Genomic DNA, 17,683 nt, shown 5'->3' with positions numbered 1-17,683 from the left:
AACGACCGTCATCATGTCAATCGGGATCAAATAGACATTTTTTGACATTGGCCCGAATTTATTTTTTTTTCCAGTTGATTTGTATAAATCGGGTGGCGAAACCTTTTTCTATTACATAAAAAAAAGCAAAAAGAAAATATACATACATCTGCATTAATCCAAATACAGTTGGATTTCCGAACGGTAGATGGCGGTCGCGCACACCACGCGTAGGAATTGTGGAAATGAGGGGCGTCGAATAGCCTTAAGGGTTTTGCTGCTGCTAAGGCATCGGATTTGAAGCTCGTGACTCAGTTGCTGTTAGAGTGCCCGTTAGAGAGTGAAGCGCATAGCGTCACCTCCCAAGCGACTTGTGTGTGTGTGTGTGTGTGTATATGTGTAGTAGTGTGTGTATAGTTTTTTTTTGATCGTGAGAAGAGAAAACTCTGTTTTTGTTCTGCCCACACATTTGCTTTACTCATCATTGAAGGCAGCCATTTCTCTTTGGCCATTCTTCATCTTGTGTCTTGTTTAAAAGGTGAACCATTGGAATTGAATGCCATTTATGTTTCATCTTTTCCCTCATTTTCTTCCATCCCCTTTTCATGTTGTGGGGGATGCGTTGTCAAAAGCCTAGAGCGTCAAGTAGGGAGGGAGGGTAGCAGCAGCAGCAGCAGCAGCAGCAGCAGCATTCCATTGTGTGTGTGTGTGTGTATGTGTGTGTGGCAACTGTGCGTTCTCGCTCAGATTGAATTCTGGGCTTCATTTTCAGCACACCGAGTTGCAATGATTCAGTTTTCACGCAGCTGGACATGTTTCTTCTTTGTTTTTTTCTTCGATCGATTTGTGCACTATCGATTCTCCCTTTAGCCCCTCGAGCGTTGGCCTTTCTCTCCCCACCCCTCTTCCACCACCACCACCACCACATAACAATTTTCAGTCAATTTATATATTTTTTAACGACCAGCCAACGAGAGAAACACGGTTTCCAGCTACCGGGCACGAAAAAAAAAAGAAAAGAAAAGAAAAACAAGATGGAGGTGATGGTTTTTAGTATAAGGAGGGGGGATTGAGAGGACGGGAGGAGGGCGAGTCCAGACACGACGACGATGTCAACAAAAATCTCTGAGAATAAAGCAAAAATTGTTTCAAGAGGGGGCAGCACAAAATCTTTCGTAAAAAAAAAAATGAAATACCTGTTTTTTTAGACGCCCTCTTTAAAAAGATTGTTCATATCAAATGACGTCACGAAACCTTAGCTGTTTAGTCTATTTACGGGCTAGTTGAGAAACCATAAAATCCTAAACTTAAATTTTATTCTTATCTCATCGTCACTTACGCCCCCCTGCCTCCTTGTGAATTTGCCCAAACTAACCCGATTTTTCGATTTTGTTGATCAAACGACTCGATTAGATTGGTGCTGTGATGACTCGATCGTCTGGACGTAAATAAGAAAGTGCGTGCATAATGGCGAGTGCAAAACAGTTTGGAGATTCGCTATCCATCTGGCCGCTGTTGGTGTTGACGAGTCTTTGTCTCGCATCGGCCGGTCCGATCGTGAACACGTTTAACGAAGGCAATGGCGGCCACCGGCTTCAGCATCTCGTTGTCGACAAGCACAGCGCCTTGGTCTACGTCGGCGGAGTGAACCGGCTCTATCAACTTTCGCCCGAACTTGAACGCCAGGTGACGGTGGAGACGGGACCGAGGGAAGACAGTCCAGAATGTCCGGCCGTCGATTGTCTAGGCTCGGTCCTCAAAAGGCCCACTGACAACGTCAATAAAGCCCTCGTCATTGATTATACCGACACTAGACTTATTGCCTGCGGCACTTTATACCAAGGTAATTTCCTTTTATTTTTTCTTTAGTTCTTGTTCTTTTCAAAACTAATTTTTTTGAAATATTTTTTGATTTAAAAAACGAAAAAAAATAAAGGCATTTGCAGTGTAAGGAATTTGAAAAATATCAGCGAAGAACTGATGGAAGTCAGAGAGCCGGTGGTGGCCAATAATTCGACAGCGACGACGGTCGTTTTCATCGCGCCTGGACCGCCGAACCCGCCGAGTACCCACGTGCTGTACGTCGGCGTGACGTACACGGGCAATTCGCCTTACCGATCGGAAGTGCCGGCCGTGTCGTCGCGTTCGCTCGCCCGCCACGAAATGTTTCAAATCGCCAAGATGGAGGTGACGACGGGCACGCGAATCTCGGTCAATTCGCTGTCACGTGATCGCTACCCGATCCACTACGTTTACGGGTTCTCGTCGGAGGGCTTCTCCTACTTCCTGACGACGCAGATGAGGGAGTCGACCAACAACTCGCCGTACATCTCGAAATTGGTGCGCGTCTGCCAGGACGATCGCGACTATTATTCGTACACGGAAGTGCCGCTAGAGTGTGTGGCTGAAAATGGCACCAGGTACAATCTGATCCAGGCGGCCTACGTGGACAAACCGGGATCGGACCTGGCCGCCGAGTTGGGCATCCGCGCCCAGGACGACGTCCTGTTTGCCGTCTTCGCCCAATCCGATCCGGCCGAAGGGGGCGAGATGAGCAACAGACCGGCGCCTCGTTCCGCCCTCTGCGTCTATTCGCTGAAATCCATCCGCCGTAAATTCATGCACAACATCCAGAAATGTTTCAGCGGGGAAGGTCATCGCGGGTTGGACTTTATTTCGCCCAGCCTTCCATGCGTTCATACGGTAAGACCCCCACCTCCCCGTAGCACAACGTCCTTGTTCATTAGATATGCAAAACGCGTAGTTTGATTCCTTTCCCACCTACACCGTTACTTTTAATTTCCAAGGATTCGATTTCAAGTCGAAACCGTGTCACACACAACGTGTATTTTTTATTTTTTTTTCGAAGAAGACGAAGAGACAGTTTTTCTTTTCTCTCGCTCAAGGTCGAGCGCGTTCGTCAACTAGAGTGTGTGTGTAGAGGCAACAATGGCGTTGAAGCCCGTGAAAATGGTGGAAAAATGGGAGGACTTGTTCTCCTCCTCCTCCCCCCCCTCCAGCCTGCGGCTCGGATGACCCCGGTCATTTTCTTCGATAGAAGAAGAACGAAGAAAAGAGAGAGAGAAGAATTCCTTAAGAATAAAAAAAAAAAAAAAGGGGGAGGTAACATGTGATGCCCTCTGGCTATTGCAGTGTACTACGCCTTTTATGACTAGACAAACCCAAACGAGAGGGGAGAAAAGGAAGAAATAAAAGTGAACTTTGTTCATCTTTTTTTCTGTTGTACACCACAAAAAGCTATCATCACTAACCGGATCACCCGGAAAATATTGAAAAAAAAAAAAAGAAATCTGATCGAGAAATCTGAATTTTTTTTGTTTCCCTTTTATCGGCAGCTATTGTCAATATAAAAAAAAAAAAGAAGGGGAAAAAGAAAAACGACCTTGCCAGTTTTCCATATCGATTCCATCATTAGACGAGGCAGGCAGAACCCTCTGGCGTTGGACGTTTCTTTCTTGGGAATAAAATAAAGATGGAGAGAAGAAGAAGAAGAAAAGAAAAGAAAAAAAAAAAATGGGAGGTGACATGGAGGAAAAGAGAGGGGTGAAATGTTGTGCGTCTGGAACAAGTTCATTGGGATCTGGAAGACGAAGTTTGATGAGAGTTTCGTGGCCTGTAATTGAGTTTTCGAGTCGTTATTCACATGGACCGACACACGAGAAATGTGTGCATCACATGGCAAATCCGATTGTTTCCGAAAATCTCGTTAGAGGTCGAATGTTGAGGTGCCACTCTCACCCTCCAGCTTAAAATATGACCAACGACTCGTTCACGTGATTTTTACCTTTTTTTTTTTTTGTTGAACAATTATTTTTCAAGGGCCTCTTTAAAGGAGAATGTCGAGATGTTTGGAGGGACGCCATTCGGATCAAGTTTATTTCGGTCAGTCACGATCGAGTGGCCTACATTTTTCAATTCTTTTGGCGTATGCTGTTGCAAAAAAGGAAAATCCGCCGTTCTTTAAGAGAAACCGGAATTGTTTCTTTCGCTTGACTGATTCCTACAGTTGGATGAACAACAATAAGGCCTCCCTTTTATATTTTTTTACGCGCCAATCAACAGTTCAGCGGGGTGAGGGGTGTTATTGATTGAAACTCGCTTTCTACAGAGGGGGGTGACCGGAAGACAAATCCGGTAGTAACTTGAGATTAACATTTCCACGTTTTTTTTTGTGGAACATGTTGCCAGATGGTCATTGTCTTTGCGGTATTCGTCGCGCAAGACTCGTTTCTCCAACGATCATTTCCAGTTGCACCGCAACACATGCACACCTTAAAAAACAACAAAACCGGATGACAATGTCGTTCCACTGGATGCCTCACTTCTTTTGGTTTAAGGATCACATTTTCTTCTTTAGAAAAAAAAACAAAAAAAAACAAACAAAAATAATTAACGACGTGGTTCTTCTAATTGCCATCGTCCCTTTGATGGCTAAATCCGACAATGGATTCCCCCCGCTTTGGAGTCGTAATCATTGATAGAGTACTTGCATCCGTATTGCCAATCATGCCTCGTAATGGTCCACGACTTCTTATTGTTATCGTTATTTGGTTTTAACTGTCGATAGCCATTCAATGAAACGTCTATCGACATTGATCTCTGCCAAAACCGGGAAGACAAAACTTGAAAACAATCAAACAAAAAAAAAGCACTTTTGAATTTCAATGTTTCATTGTCTCTTCTCCTTGTCTGTGTAGAAATTGCAAACGATTGGAGAAGACTTTTGCGGTCTGGACGTCAACACTCCGCTGGGCGGTGGCGAGCCGGTGATTGAACGGCCCGTCTGCACCATGAACAACGTCCTCTTGACGGCCGTGGCTGCCACCTCGACTGGGGACTTTACCGTCGTGTTTCTAGGAACGTCCAAGGGACATCTCAAAAAGGTATTTTATTTTTATTTTATTTTACTATTTGGGAACATTTGTTTCTTTACCTTATTTTAACTGTCTCCGTGTGACTTCCTCTCGTGCACCCCGCCGTTCTTTTGTTTTCTTAATGTTTCCTTCCTTCGAAAATGGCAGTTTAAACCCCCCCCCACCAAAAAAAAAAAAGAATTGTCTATTTTCATGTTTGCCTCTTGAGGTTAGAGGTCTGTTGTATGAATTCCGATTTTTCTCGCTTTGGGGCTGGAAGAAAAGAAACAGTTCACTGACTTGGAATAACAAAAAACAAACGAAAAACAAGAAATGATTCACTAGAGGTGAAAGCTGATCACGCCCTTAAGGTTTTTTGTCAATTCGTTCAAAGGTGAATAGGTCAGAAGCGTGAGACGGAGCAAAGAGCCACTGATTGGTGGTTTCGTTCCATTTCGATTCTCTTTTTTTTTTTTTTTTTTGTTGTTGTTCTTGTTGTGAAATGGATGCTGGCCAGCCAATGAATCTCTTGTCAAATGTTTCTTGTTTTCTCTTGCTCAAATGAACATTTAGGGCGGGTTAGATTGTTCTTTTTTATTGTATCCGGGCTACATTGAAAAGAAAAGAACAAAAAAAAAATGCTAAACCGTTGGGGGAGGAAAGGAAACTATTGCCCGGTACGTTACAGCAACACGATAACGACACATCGTAAAAAGATGATACTTTTCTTTTTCTTTTTTATCGCTTTGCCCATTGGGCGAATAGTTAAAGACAATATCCATTTCCCTCCTAGTTATATATGTATATATTTTTTGTTGTCGAATTGGAAAACACCTGCCTTTCTTTGAAAACAAAATTTCGTTAACTTCCACAATCGAGTCGGCGTAGCGAAAAGCGATTGAACGTCGATTGGTTTTGTGTGTGTGTGTGTGTGGACGCTTTTTGATGGAAACGGCGGGCCATAGTCCGGAAAACGATTTGGGGTGTTCGACAGGGGGAGAAAGCGCACCTCGTTGAGCAAATGACCTAATTGGATTTTGGAGCAAAAGATTTAAGAAAAAATCAATTCCATCGATTTTCGTTTTAAGTAAATAGAAATACCATGTAAAAAAATGCTGATCTATTTCAATTTTAGGTGGTGGTAGAGAACGTGAAAGGAGACGGCGGTGGCCGAGGAGCTTTCGAATATGGCGACATTGCCGTCGATGAAGGAAGTCGAGTGTCGTCCGATCTCGTCTTTGACCCGCAGCGGATGCATCTCTACGCCATGACTGAACGCAAAGTAACAGCTCGTTTTCGATATCGAATTTCAACATTGGATCGCATCCAACTGACTCGCTATTGGGCGACACATTCATTCGTTTTTTTTTTAAGGTGACGAAAGTTCGCGTCCAGGATTGCGGTGTCTACAAAACTTGCGGCGAATGTCTAGGAGCTCGAGATCCCTATTGCGGATGGTGTTCTTTGGAGAATAAGTACGTTGCCCGTTATACCAGGAAATATGGCCTTCCGCTCTTTGCTAATGTTTGGCTTTTTTTCCCTTTGTTTGTGTAGGTGTAGTTTACGAAGCGATTGCCAAGACGCAGCCAAGGATCCGCTCTACTGGATCTCTTACAAGAGCGGAAGATGTACGACCATTACTTCCGTCACGCCTAACCAGCTCCAACGGACCACGGCTCGCACGGTACATCATACTTTTATTTATTTCTTTTTGTTTTCCACCTTCAACAAAAGTTTCGTGTCTGGATATTTAAATTTTCTTGTTCCAACTGTTGAATTTTGCAGCTCTCGTTGGTGATCGACAATCTGCCGACGTTGTCGGGCCAATTCCAGTGCGCCTTTTCCGCCTTTGGCAAAACTCTGTTGACAAATGCTACCAGGACTGCCAACGGGGTCAGCTGCACAACACCTCGTACGGATCATATTCCGGCCAATCCTCCTGGACAACGTGAGAAAAACAAAAAAAAACTTTCTTTCTTTTCTTTTCTTTTCTTTTTTTAATTAATTTTTTTTCCCAGTGTGTTTTTCACGCTAGATGGCCTTATTGTTCATTTTCCACTTTGCTTCACTTAGATATATATGTATTTTTTCTTTTTGCCCTTTTTCCGGTTGATGAGCGTGGAACCTTGGCTACTGCCGTTGCAGCTGTTGCCTCCCGTCTCTCTCTCTCTCTCTCTCCCCCCACTTCAAATCTCGCCTTTCACTCTCTTTGCAAGCTTCACACGTGTCTCCTTTCTCTCCCCCTCCCACCCTTCTTTTCTTTCCTCTTTTTTTTTTCTCTCTTTTCCTCCCGTGTAGCATCGAAACAGTTAAGATCGCAGTGCGGAGGGTGGGGTCGTGATCGATAAGTTGGGCCCCCCGTTTCTCTGTGTGAGAGCTCTGGTTTCTGCTCTTGCAGTCGGCAGACTTTGTACTTTCGTGTTTGCCAATGTCGAACTTGAAGAATTAGGAGAGAAATCCTAGAAAACGAGACAAAATCAATAGGGATCATCTGTATTTATCAATTTCCCTTTTGAAGGGAGTTTCTGTGTCCGTTTGAAACCGAAAGGAAAACCGATGATTCTCATTAGTATTGAAGACGGGACGTGTCCGTCTTCAACTAACTTGATCAAATCGATTCGAGCAGAAAACTTTTTTATCTCGCCGGCGACACGTTCGTTTGATGAGACACAACGAAAATCGACTTTATCCTCCACCCCCCCCTCACCCACTCCCTACCCTAATTTTACGATTGTATTATTTGTGCCTGAGCGTTCAAGTCGCCGCCACGTTTGCATTAGTTGCAGACCAGGGTTAGTAAGTATTAGTAGTAGAGAAGGGAGGGGGGACTGTATAAATAGGATTTGGTCGATGATCAACGTTAGGACCATGAAGAAAATTCAGTTACCTTTTTTTTTTTTATTTTACTTTGCCCTGTTGGTCCCCGTTGAGGCAGTTCACGGCTCTGTATTGATCTATCCGTACAGACAAGACAGACACACAAGAGGTGCGTCCAACTGTAAAGCGTGATTCATCTTGTGTGCCTTTTATCTGGCTACTTTATCTCCGAAAAAAAAAAGACGAAACATCAAAAAGGGGAAAGAAAAAGGTTCACCTGAGTTTCCCACCCCCCCATAATAAAAATATTGGCTTTGTGGACGTTTCGTGTCACGGCCTGTAGAAAATAAGACGTGACTATTCAATCATTGGCTATAAAAAAAGGAATTTCATATTTATTTATTTATTTATTTTTTTAAATTTTGATGCTGACACGAAAACACACAGATCATTTTACGGCCAAATTGTCGGTGCGGACGACGACGGGTCCTGATTTCGTGGCCACCAATTTCACCTTTTTCGACTGCACGACCTACACGTCGTGCACGGAATGCGTTTCGTCCTCCTATCCGTGCGATTGGTGCGTGGACGGACATCGGTGCACTCACGACACGGCCGAAAATTGCCGCAACGACATCCTCGTCACTGGCGTCAACGTAACTTGATCTATTATTATTTTTATTTTGCAATCAAAATTTAAACCTGTCGTTCGTTTGTAGCGAATCGGACCGAGCATTCGAAGCGGACCCGGTTTCTGTCCTCGAATCAACGCGACGGCCAGCGTGTCGACCGAGATCCTCGTCTCGCACGGCATCAAGAAGAGCATCAAAGTCAAGGTGGAGAACATCGCCCAGTTCATCGTGCAGACGAATTTCGTGTGCCAGTTCAATATCGAGGGTCGCGTCACGCACGTCCGCGCTCAATTGCTCGGCGACATTATTTACTGCGACGACATGGAGTTTACGTACTCGTCAAGGGCGCCCAACATCACGGCCACGTTCGCCGTCATTTGGGGAGGGTCGAAACCTCTCGACAATCCCGACAACGTCCATGTTCTCATTTATCGGTGCAGGGAAATGGCGGACAATTGCGGACTCTGCCTCGCCCTCGCCGACAAGTATCTCTGCGGATGGTGCCAGACTTCTGACAAGTACGTGTGCACCAACGAATCAGGGGGAGCCATGGATGTGGGGGCGTTGACCATTGATTTATTATTATTTCTATTTTATTTTTATTTTTTTTATTTATTTTTTTGCATCGTTTATTATTATAGGTGTGAAGTCAGGGAGCAGTGTGACCGTAGCGGAATTGGCGGATCAGTTTCGGTGGCTACGGGAGCCCCTTGGTTGGATCGAGACCAAATCTGTCCAAACCCTGAGGTTTGTTTTTGTTTTTCTTCTTTTTGTTCCAAAATCTTGGCAGAGATTTTTTTTTTTGCTTTTGAGAAAGAAAGAAAAAAAAAACAGAATCTGGTTTGGCAACTTTCTCCTTTCAGTTAATTTTAAATTTTTATTTATTTTTGACGTTTGGTCATTGCGTACAAAAAAGGAAACAAAATCAATCAATTTGACGTTCTCTTTTTGTGTGTGACGAGAGACAATACAGCCATATCGCGCTTTCTCTATTCCAATCTTGACGTAATCAGAGTGAAAGTTTGTCTAACCCGTTTTTCGTTTCTCCCGTTTGTTTTGACTCGACACATTTGAATAAGAAAAGAGACGACTGATGATGATTTGCTTGGGTTTTGACAGGTGAAACGTTTTGACCCGAGACTGGGGCCCTGGGAAGGCGGCACCAACGTGACCATTGAAGGTGTCAATCTGGGCAAAACATTTGCCGACATCGCTGGAGGCATCACCGTGGCCGGCATGCCCTGCCATCCTTACAAAGAGCTCTACGTCCAAACGCGACGCATCGTCTGTCTCGTCGACAGCCCGCAAAACATCGAAGCGCGACGCGGGCCGGTCATCGTCCGCGTCTCCAATTTCAAAGGCGAGTCGGCCGACTATTACGAGTTCGTCAATCCCGTCATCGAGTCGATCCACCCGACGCGCGGGCCGCTTTCCGGTGGCACCCAGCTGACCATCAGAGGGCAGTTTATGAACGCGGGCAGCTCGATCCACGCCGTCATCGATCCGTCGCTGGCCTGCTCCATTACCAGCACCAATTCCAGTCATGCCATCTGCCGGACGAGCGCGTCGAATCGCCTGCGCAGCGGTGAATTGCAAATGTCGTTCGACAGAGGCATACGTCGCTACACTCGCCAAATGTTCCAGTACGTGGAAGACCCGACCATTGAATACGCCGAATCGGGGGTCGTCAGCCAAGTCAAAGTCCCTAAAGGTGTCCCGTCAGGTGGCATCATCATCTCCGTAGTTGGCAATAATTTGGAATACATTCAGGTAATGGATACTATTAAAGAAATCAAATCAAATCAAATCAATTGGCAAGAAACGTCATGTAATTCTTCCCTTTATTTTGTGTGTGTGTGTGCATTTGTTTCTTTGTTTCACCACAAATAGGAACCCAAGATGTTTGTGCGCTATCGAGATGTAGTGCACTCGAGCAGTTGCCAAGTGCTTTCCAACCAGCGAATGGAGTGCCGCTCGCCGTCCGTCCCCGTCCTTGGCCAACAAATATCGCCCGAGGAGCCACTGTCTCTCGACTATGGATTTTTGATGGACGACGTGCCGTCGGTGCGAAACCTGTCACATTCGACAAACTATTCGAAATTCCTCCTCTATCCGGACCCTGTCTACGAGAAATTTGACGAGGAAGTCAAATATTACAAGAGCGATTATCTAACCATTAATGGCATCAACTTGGATCGAGCCTGCCAGGTATTTAAAAAAAATCAAAACAATTTACATAGTGTCATCATTTTTGGAACAATTTTTCCAATCTGTGGCATTGGCCAACAATTAGGAAAACGACGTGGAGGTATCGATTGGAACGGCGCCGTGCAACGTGACTTCGCTTTCCAGGAATCAGCTGACGTGTCGTCCTCCGTCTGCCCAGCCGCCGGCCGCCGGTTCCAACCCGAACGACGCCCCCGAAGTGGTGGTGCTGGTTGGCCGTAACCTTCGCTACGTCATCGGCAAGCTGAGCTACGACTCACCCAACAGTGGCGAAGGCCAACTGCCCAGGTCTGTCATCATCGGCGTGACGATCGGCTGCGGACTGCTCGTCTTTGTCTTCATCTGCGTCGTCATCGCCTATCGGCGCAAGTCGACCGAGAGCTCGCGAGTCCTCAAGAGCATGCAAGAGCACATGGACCAGCTGGAGCTGCAGGTGGCCGCCGAATGCAAAGAAGCCTTCGCCGAACTGCAAACCGAAATGACGGACCTGACGTCAGATCTCACCTCGGGCGGCATTCCCTTCCTCGATTACCGCACCTACGCCATGAAGATCCTGTTCCCCTCCATGGAGGAGCACACGCTGCTGCAGTGGGAGCGGCCCGAGTTGTTGCGCAAAGACAAACCCTTACGCCTCTTCGGCCAGCTGCTCATGAACAAGACGTTCCTGTTGCTCTTCATCCGCACGCTGGAGAGCAACCGCTACTTTTACATGCGTGATCGCGTCAACGTGGCCTCGCTCATCATGGTCACGCTGCAGAGCAAGATGGAGTACTGCACGGACATATTGAAGACGTTGCTGGCCGAGCTGATCGAGAAGTGCATGGAAGGCAAGAGCCACCCCAAGCTGCTGCTGCGGCGCACCGAGTCGGTGGCCGAGAAAATGCTGTCGGCCTGGTTCACCTTTTTGCTGTACAAGTTTCTGCGCGAGTGCGCCGGCGAGCCCCTCTACCTGCTCTTCCGCGCCATCAAGCACCAAGTGGACAAGGGTCCGGTGGATTGCGTCACCTCCGAGGCGCGCTACTCCCTCTCGGAGGAGAAGCTCATTCGCCAGTCGATCGACTACAAGATCATGACCGTCTACGTGTCCATTTCGCCGCAGACGATTTACGTGAGCGGCCTCGAAGCTCACACGGACAACACGGACACGCCCGTCAAAGTGCTCGACTGCGACACGATCGTCCAAGTCAAAGACAAAGCTCTGGACACCATCTACCGGTCGACGCCGTACAGTCAACGTCCGCGCAAAGAGGACCTCGACCTGGAGTGGAGGACGGGCACGTCGGGCCGGCTGGTACTCTACGACGAGGATTCCACGTCCAAAGTGGAGGGTGACTGGAAGAAGCTCAACACGCTGGCGCACTATCGCGTGCCGGACGGCGCCCTCTTGACGCTCATTCCCAAACAGTCGTCCATGTACAACCTGTCCATCTTGTCAGATCAGCATCGAGGTGGCGCGGCCGACAAGGGCCACCACCACAAGTACGAGACGCTCAACCTCAACTTGTCGAAATTCAGTTCGGCCAGTCCGCCGATGAGCCGAGCCACGTCGCCCATGAACCATCACGGCGACCGGAGCCACGGCGGCGGTGGCGGAGGCCACGGCACTCACGACCGCGGCGGCGATCAAGACCCCAGCGTCAAAGTGTGGCACTTGGTTCGCCACCACGATCACGACAATAATCGCAAGGACGGCGACCAGCGCGGCAACAAGATGGTCTCCGAGATTTACCTGACTCGACTCTTGTCCACCAAGATCACGTTGCAGAAGTACGTGGACGATCTCTTCGAGACCATATTCAGCATCGCCAACAGGGGCTCCGCTTTGCCGTTGGCCATCAAATACATGTTCGACTTTTTGGACGATCAAGCCCTGCAGCACGGCATCACGGATCCGGAGGTTGTGCACACGTGGAAGTCCAACAGCTTACCTCTGAGATTTTGGGTCAACCTGATCAAAAATCCCAACTTCGTCTTCGACGTTCACAAGTCCAACATTGTGGATTCTTGCCTGTCGGTGGTCGCTCAAACGTTCATGGATTCGTGCTCAACTTCGGATCACCGACTAGGCAAAGACTCGCCCAGCTCCAAGCTGCTCTTCGCCAAAGACATTCCCGTCTACAAGGAATGGGTGGAACGTTACTATGCCGATATTAAGGTGATTTTATTTTTTGTTTTTTTGTTTTAATTTTTTAAATTGTGCTTTATCAATTCCCAACACATGCACACAATACTTTTATATATCTAAATGTATATTGTTATTTAATTTTATTTTTTCTTGGCGATTTGATTAGACGATGGCGGCCATTTCCGATCAAGACATGAACGCCATGTTGGCCGAAGAGTCGCGCCAGCACACGGTCGACTTCAACGTGAATTGCGCGCTGCAGGAGCTGTACAACTATGCCGACCGCTACTATGAGCAGCTCATGATGGCACTCGAGGAAGACGAATTTTCGCAGAAGCAACGACTGGCTTATCGATTGGAGCAAGTGCGAAATCTCATGGCCGCTGAAATGGGCAGCCCTTGAAGAACTGAACCTCAACTCGTGTTGTTTCCTTTGATTTCGCTTGACCTACACATCTTTATATTCTGATACAATTCTTGGCCGGAGCAGCGAAATGCGCAAACAAAAGGACAAATTCCTATATCGTCTGTTCATTCGAGTCATATTTTGGTAGCCCTATCCTCCTCCACCCTCCCCCCTCATTATTATTATTATTATTATTATTTTTTTAAATGGCTATTTAAATAGGCAATAAAAAAGCCGTTTCATTTTGGGACGTGTGGACACAGGTATCTATTCGGCTTCGATCGTGGCATCCCCATTTGATTCATTCCTTCCCTCCCGTCGTCCTACCTCCACCCCTCGCCCTCCACCCCCACTCTATGGACCAATCCTAATAAAGTAGCAAGTCTTTCCACCGCTTCACCGTCTTCTTGAATCGCGTACGACATCATTGAAACACAATTTTAAGATCGTTTCTCTTTTGTTTCATTTCTTTTTCCTGTGCAGCGGGACTTACCCACAACATCTTCTTTCAAATTTTTGTATTTTTTCCCCCTTCCTCACCTGATCAGGACTCATCTTGTTTTTCAACCCCCCTCACCCCTCACCCCACCATCCCCCTGAATATCTTTTTTTTTTTTTTTCAAATAAATTTAAGAGCGTGCTTGCTGTATATATATAACATGTGACTGTGTACTGCGAATGTACGTGTGATCTTGTCCCATTATTATCACATCCGCCAGCGTATCTTTTTATTTTCGCTTTATTCCTTGACTGTTTTTTTGTTGATGCTGCCTGTCCAATCGAGCTCATTTAATTGATTGCTAACCGGAAAATCGTTATTCGTTTGCCGATCGAGTCGAAATGGTGATATCCTCTCGATCGGGAGACTTGACAGTGTGAATGACTTGATCGCGTGTTAGAATTTCGAGGTCGACTAATTTGTGACCGCATTCCTCGACAAATTCGATTTGAAAAAGCCGATAACTGACAGTATGGACACAGGACGACGAATGTTGTTTTTTTTTTTTTTAATATTTTTTTTCTCTTTGGTTTTCCTTATCGTGTTTCAAAGTTCAGCTGAATTGCGACGACCACCTGTTTTCTTGTATACAAGTGTACAGTGAAATTGCATTCTTTATACATAAGTTCGTCGAAACCACTCATTCTTTTTGCGCTCCGGATGTTATTCACTAAAGCTATCTTTTCTCTATCAAAATAATGCTGTGTAGTTTCCATCGCAACTGTACCTCTCGTGAGAGACACTCAATAACACGAGAATCTATTCATAATTGATAGACTTTTGTCTTATTTCGTCGAGTACGGTATGAATTATGACATCAACTGCGTGTTTGGCACACAAAGCAATGATACGATAACTGAGGTAACTGCAAAAAAATGAGTAAATAGACCAGTTCCGGATGCTGAGTTTCTTTTTTAAAAAGGCAGGAAATTTAACAGGGTCAGAGTTAGGTCTCGGCCCTGATCTCAATCTGATCGGGCCATCGGGGACACCGCAAACCCTCACCGGAAAAAGAGGATCGGGGACGTTCGGTGCGGTGATTTTTTGTGTGTGGTGCGGTACGAGGCTAGAACCGGTGCTACACCGAAAGCACCGCTTCAGCCATAGAGGAGTTGTCTTATCAGTGACCTTGTCTACTGATAGGTCAACCAGAATACGTGACTAGGGTCTCATTTAGTTCTTGTTGGCGGCAGGGTAACTCCCACTTTCCAATTTGGATCACAAGGAATGAAAGTCTACGTTGCAGTATTTGATTATACCTCTAACATAGACTTAAATAAACTACCAACATAGTATAAACAATAAAATCATGTTAATAATGTGTAGGATATAACAAATATTTATGTGTGTGTAATACATTTTTTTTAAGTACTGATGTTTTGAATAATTTGTAAATCGTCTTAGAAAAGGGTAAAACAAAATTTTTCAAACGAAAGAGAATATTTCATTGAAGAAAATATGGAAGATACTTTGTAGAAAGCGGTGCTATAAGGGTCTAATCGGGGATTAAAATCTGGGATTAAAATCGGGGATGGCCTTACATTGATAATTGGGGCTTGCACCAAGCACGGAAATCACTACACCGGGCATCGAAATCACCGAACTGAAAAATAAAAGCCCCGCACCGGATAGATGAAAAAACTCCTCGATCTAAGTGGGGTCAAGCCCTAGTCAGAGTCATAGATTCCTGGTTGATCCACTATGGGATTTTCTAAGCCTGGTCTCAACTTCTTTCAGCATTCCCTTGAGCAATCTTTTGCAGTATCCTAATACCCCAAACTTTCAGTTAGAAACTTATAATTAGCATAGAAAGATGCATCCTAATTAGAAGAATTTCACCATACCCTTGTTTATGGGGCTGCAAATGATGTCTTGGGGTAGAAAATCCACTTTTAAAACATTCATTTACCGGAGCTTCCCACGCGTTTGGCGGGGTAATACCCGCGTATCCCACGCCATCATCCCCCTTTTCCCCCTGGGGCAAAGGGGAAAAATCCACAAAAAATTACCCAATCACTGACATGGATCTACCTGGATTTGAACACGAATAGACCGTGTCGCATAATCGATGCTTTACCGTATAGCTAATAGACACGTAGAATTTAAAAGTACTGTATAATAAAATTACTAGAGGCACTTTTCTATTAAAATCCCGCCATTGATTTTTGCGCATTTTTTTTGTCACTTTGATTAAATCAGCACAATAATGCCCGAAGACTTGTCTACGGCTAGCGGATTTTATTTATCGTTAAAGAAACCTCATTTCTTTCGACCAAAGTGAAAAAAATTGCTCTTCTTAAATTATTAACTTATACCTGCTGAGCAACACTTGTTGATTGAAAACACTAACGCAGGTGAAAAATACTGGTTCTTATTGGAATTCTAACACAAAAATACTGACGTCTGCTCTACCTCGACGAAATTTGTGAAGAAAGGGCTTTCACAGATATCGGCCACCAAGAAAGCACTGATTACAGCGCCTCTGGCGGCGTTTAATGTATTACAGATCAAATATAGTTGGTTTACGAACGAGTCAGCCCGACCTAGTTATTTGCCTGTCAGGTGGTAGTTCGTGATCCGGAACGAAGAAGAACTTTTTTCCAAGCACGTTTCACCGCGTCACTTAAAGCAACTCCACCAATCATCCGTACTATACGTACCTGAAATAAGACAAACATTAAAATCACGCTATATTAAATTGGAAGCAAGATGCCTTACCAATTCAAAGAAGTGATCCTCATTTTGTAGGTGTTCTTCAAAATCACGTAGTCCATCAACCGTCTTGATCGGCAATGATGGCATGGAGACGGGAACCGTTGGAACATCGTTCACCACAGGTACTGGTTGAATATTTTCAAGCCGTGCACTGATTGCTGTTAACAGTACTGCTCTTGCAGCGTCATTTTTGGCCATGATGGCGAGTTGGCGCATGACCATTTGTTGAAATGTGACAGAGCCGGATGAGTTATCTGGTGCCAATTGTACTTGCACACTCTGCTCCATTAGGACAGGAGTTACCTGCGTCATTTCTTGTGCAATTGTTGAAGGCTGTAAAGGGAGATCTCTTTCCTGCATGGTATAGGCAGCATCAACTGAAACGGAAGTAATCGTTTATATACTGGCTATCAAAAATATCCTGTTCGACTTACGTGGTTGTGAATAGTGTAAAGAACCAAAAAAATTTATTCTTTATTATTTTCATTATTTTTCCCTACCCTTTATTCTTACGTAACATTAATTTTCTATACGCCCCTCTTTTCTATGTAATTTCTTCCGTAGACGTCTTACAGACTGATTTACCCTTCAAACGTTTCAACTTAATTTTCTAGTAGTTCGACCTTCACAAACCCGATATAAAAACTTTTGTTCTATAGAAAATAGAGAGAGACACTTTTCACAATTCAGTTCCTAAAGAGTTGTTCCCCAATTTTTTGTGCTACTGAAATATACTTTACTAGAAACGACAATGAAAAAGTAAGTTAACATATTAATAACTTACATTTGGTGGCAGCGGAGTCGAACTCGGCTTTCGTGTTAAGCTGAGTAGCGTGTGTTTTTGTTTTGTTTTATTGTTTGTTTTAAATTTTTATGGTAATAAGTGCTACTTATTGCCTTCTCTTCGTTTTTTGGCTTCCTATTTGGTTGAATATTTTTGATAACTTTTCATAGTTATAAAAGAATATGCCTTGTTAGGAATTAGTTCGTTATAAAAGATGAGGGCAAATGAGGATAGCGGTTTAGAAACCACTTTAGAAAAAAGATCTGTAAGAAAAGGGCCACTAATACAAAGATTTGTTCGATCAGTACGCGAAAGGTTTACTCCCTTACGATCAGGAGGCGGGTCGACGTCAATTTTGAGAAATAACGAAAATCTAGGTGTCGAACTAGATAGTGATAGCCCACATCAATCCGATATTGATCTTCTTGATTCCAATGAAATTAAAGAATTGAGAAATGATGATCATTGGAACGAAGTACTTAATATGTAAGTATCATCACAAGACGAAACCGTAGTCGAACCCCTGATAGGCGAGGAGACAAGAGAATTGCTATCATATAATCAATTTCTAGAACAGACTCGGGCAATTACGGACCTAGAAAAAACAACAGATAGGGTAGAAAACA

The 17,683-nt window shown here is 44.8% G+C and overlaps 1 protein-coding gene and 1 long non-coding RNA gene across 2 annotated transcripts; one reads left to right on the top strand and one right to left on the bottom strand.

The window, feature by feature from the left end:
• The first annotated feature begins 281 nt into the window (after positions 1–281).
• Positions 282–14,327, top strand: LOC116922298 (plexin-A4). Its single transcript, XM_045174255.1, has 15 exons — positions 282–517; positions 1,393–1,822; positions 1,916–2,682; positions 4,698–4,883; positions 5,989–6,135; positions 6,228–6,328; positions 6,408–6,537; positions 6,639–6,801; positions 8,118–8,326; positions 8,390–8,820; positions 8,944–9,049; positions 9,422–10,072; positions 10,193–10,510; positions 10,596–12,683; positions 12,820–14,327. Exons 2-15 carry the CDS (start codon positions 1,447–1,449, stop codon positions 13,054–13,056), a joined length of 5,910 nt encoding a protein of 1,969 aa, XP_045030190.1. The 5' UTR covers positions 282–517; positions 1,393–1,446; the 3' UTR covers positions 13,057–14,327.
• Positions 13,983–16,677, bottom strand: LOC116922387. The gene is made up of 4 exons (XR_004393992.2): positions 16,277–16,677; positions 15,874–16,218; positions 15,403–15,533; positions 13,983–15,324 (listed from the first exon to the last, which is right to left on the bottom strand). It is a non-coding gene; the product is annotated as an uncharacterized LOC116922387 (long non-coding RNA).
• Between the last annotated feature and the right edge of the window lie 1,006 nt (positions 16,678–17,683).

The sequence above is a fragment of the Daphnia magna genome, linkage group LG5 (assembly GCF_020631705.1).
Source record: "Daphnia magna isolate NIES linkage group LG5, ASM2063170v1.1, whole genome shotgun sequence".
Lineage (NCBI taxonomy): Eukaryota > Metazoa > Arthropoda > Branchiopoda > Diplostraca > Daphniidae > Daphnia > Daphnia magna.
Note: the sequence above shows the minus strand (reverse complement) of the source record. Positions and strands in the feature narration are given on the sequence as shown.

Coding starts and splice junctions, on each gene's coding strand:
- LOC116922298 (XM_045174255.1), top strand. CDS start 1,447: ATGGCGAGTGCAAAACAGTTTGGAGATTCGCTATCCATCTGGCCGCTG. Junction 2,683..4,697: donor GCCTTCCATGCGTTCATACG/GTAAGACCCCCA, acceptor TTGTCTGTGTAG/AAATTGCAAACGATTGGAGA. Junction 10,073..10,192: donor ATAATTTGGAATACATTCAG/GTAATGGATACT, acceptor CACCACAAATAG/GAACCCAAGATGTTTGTGCG.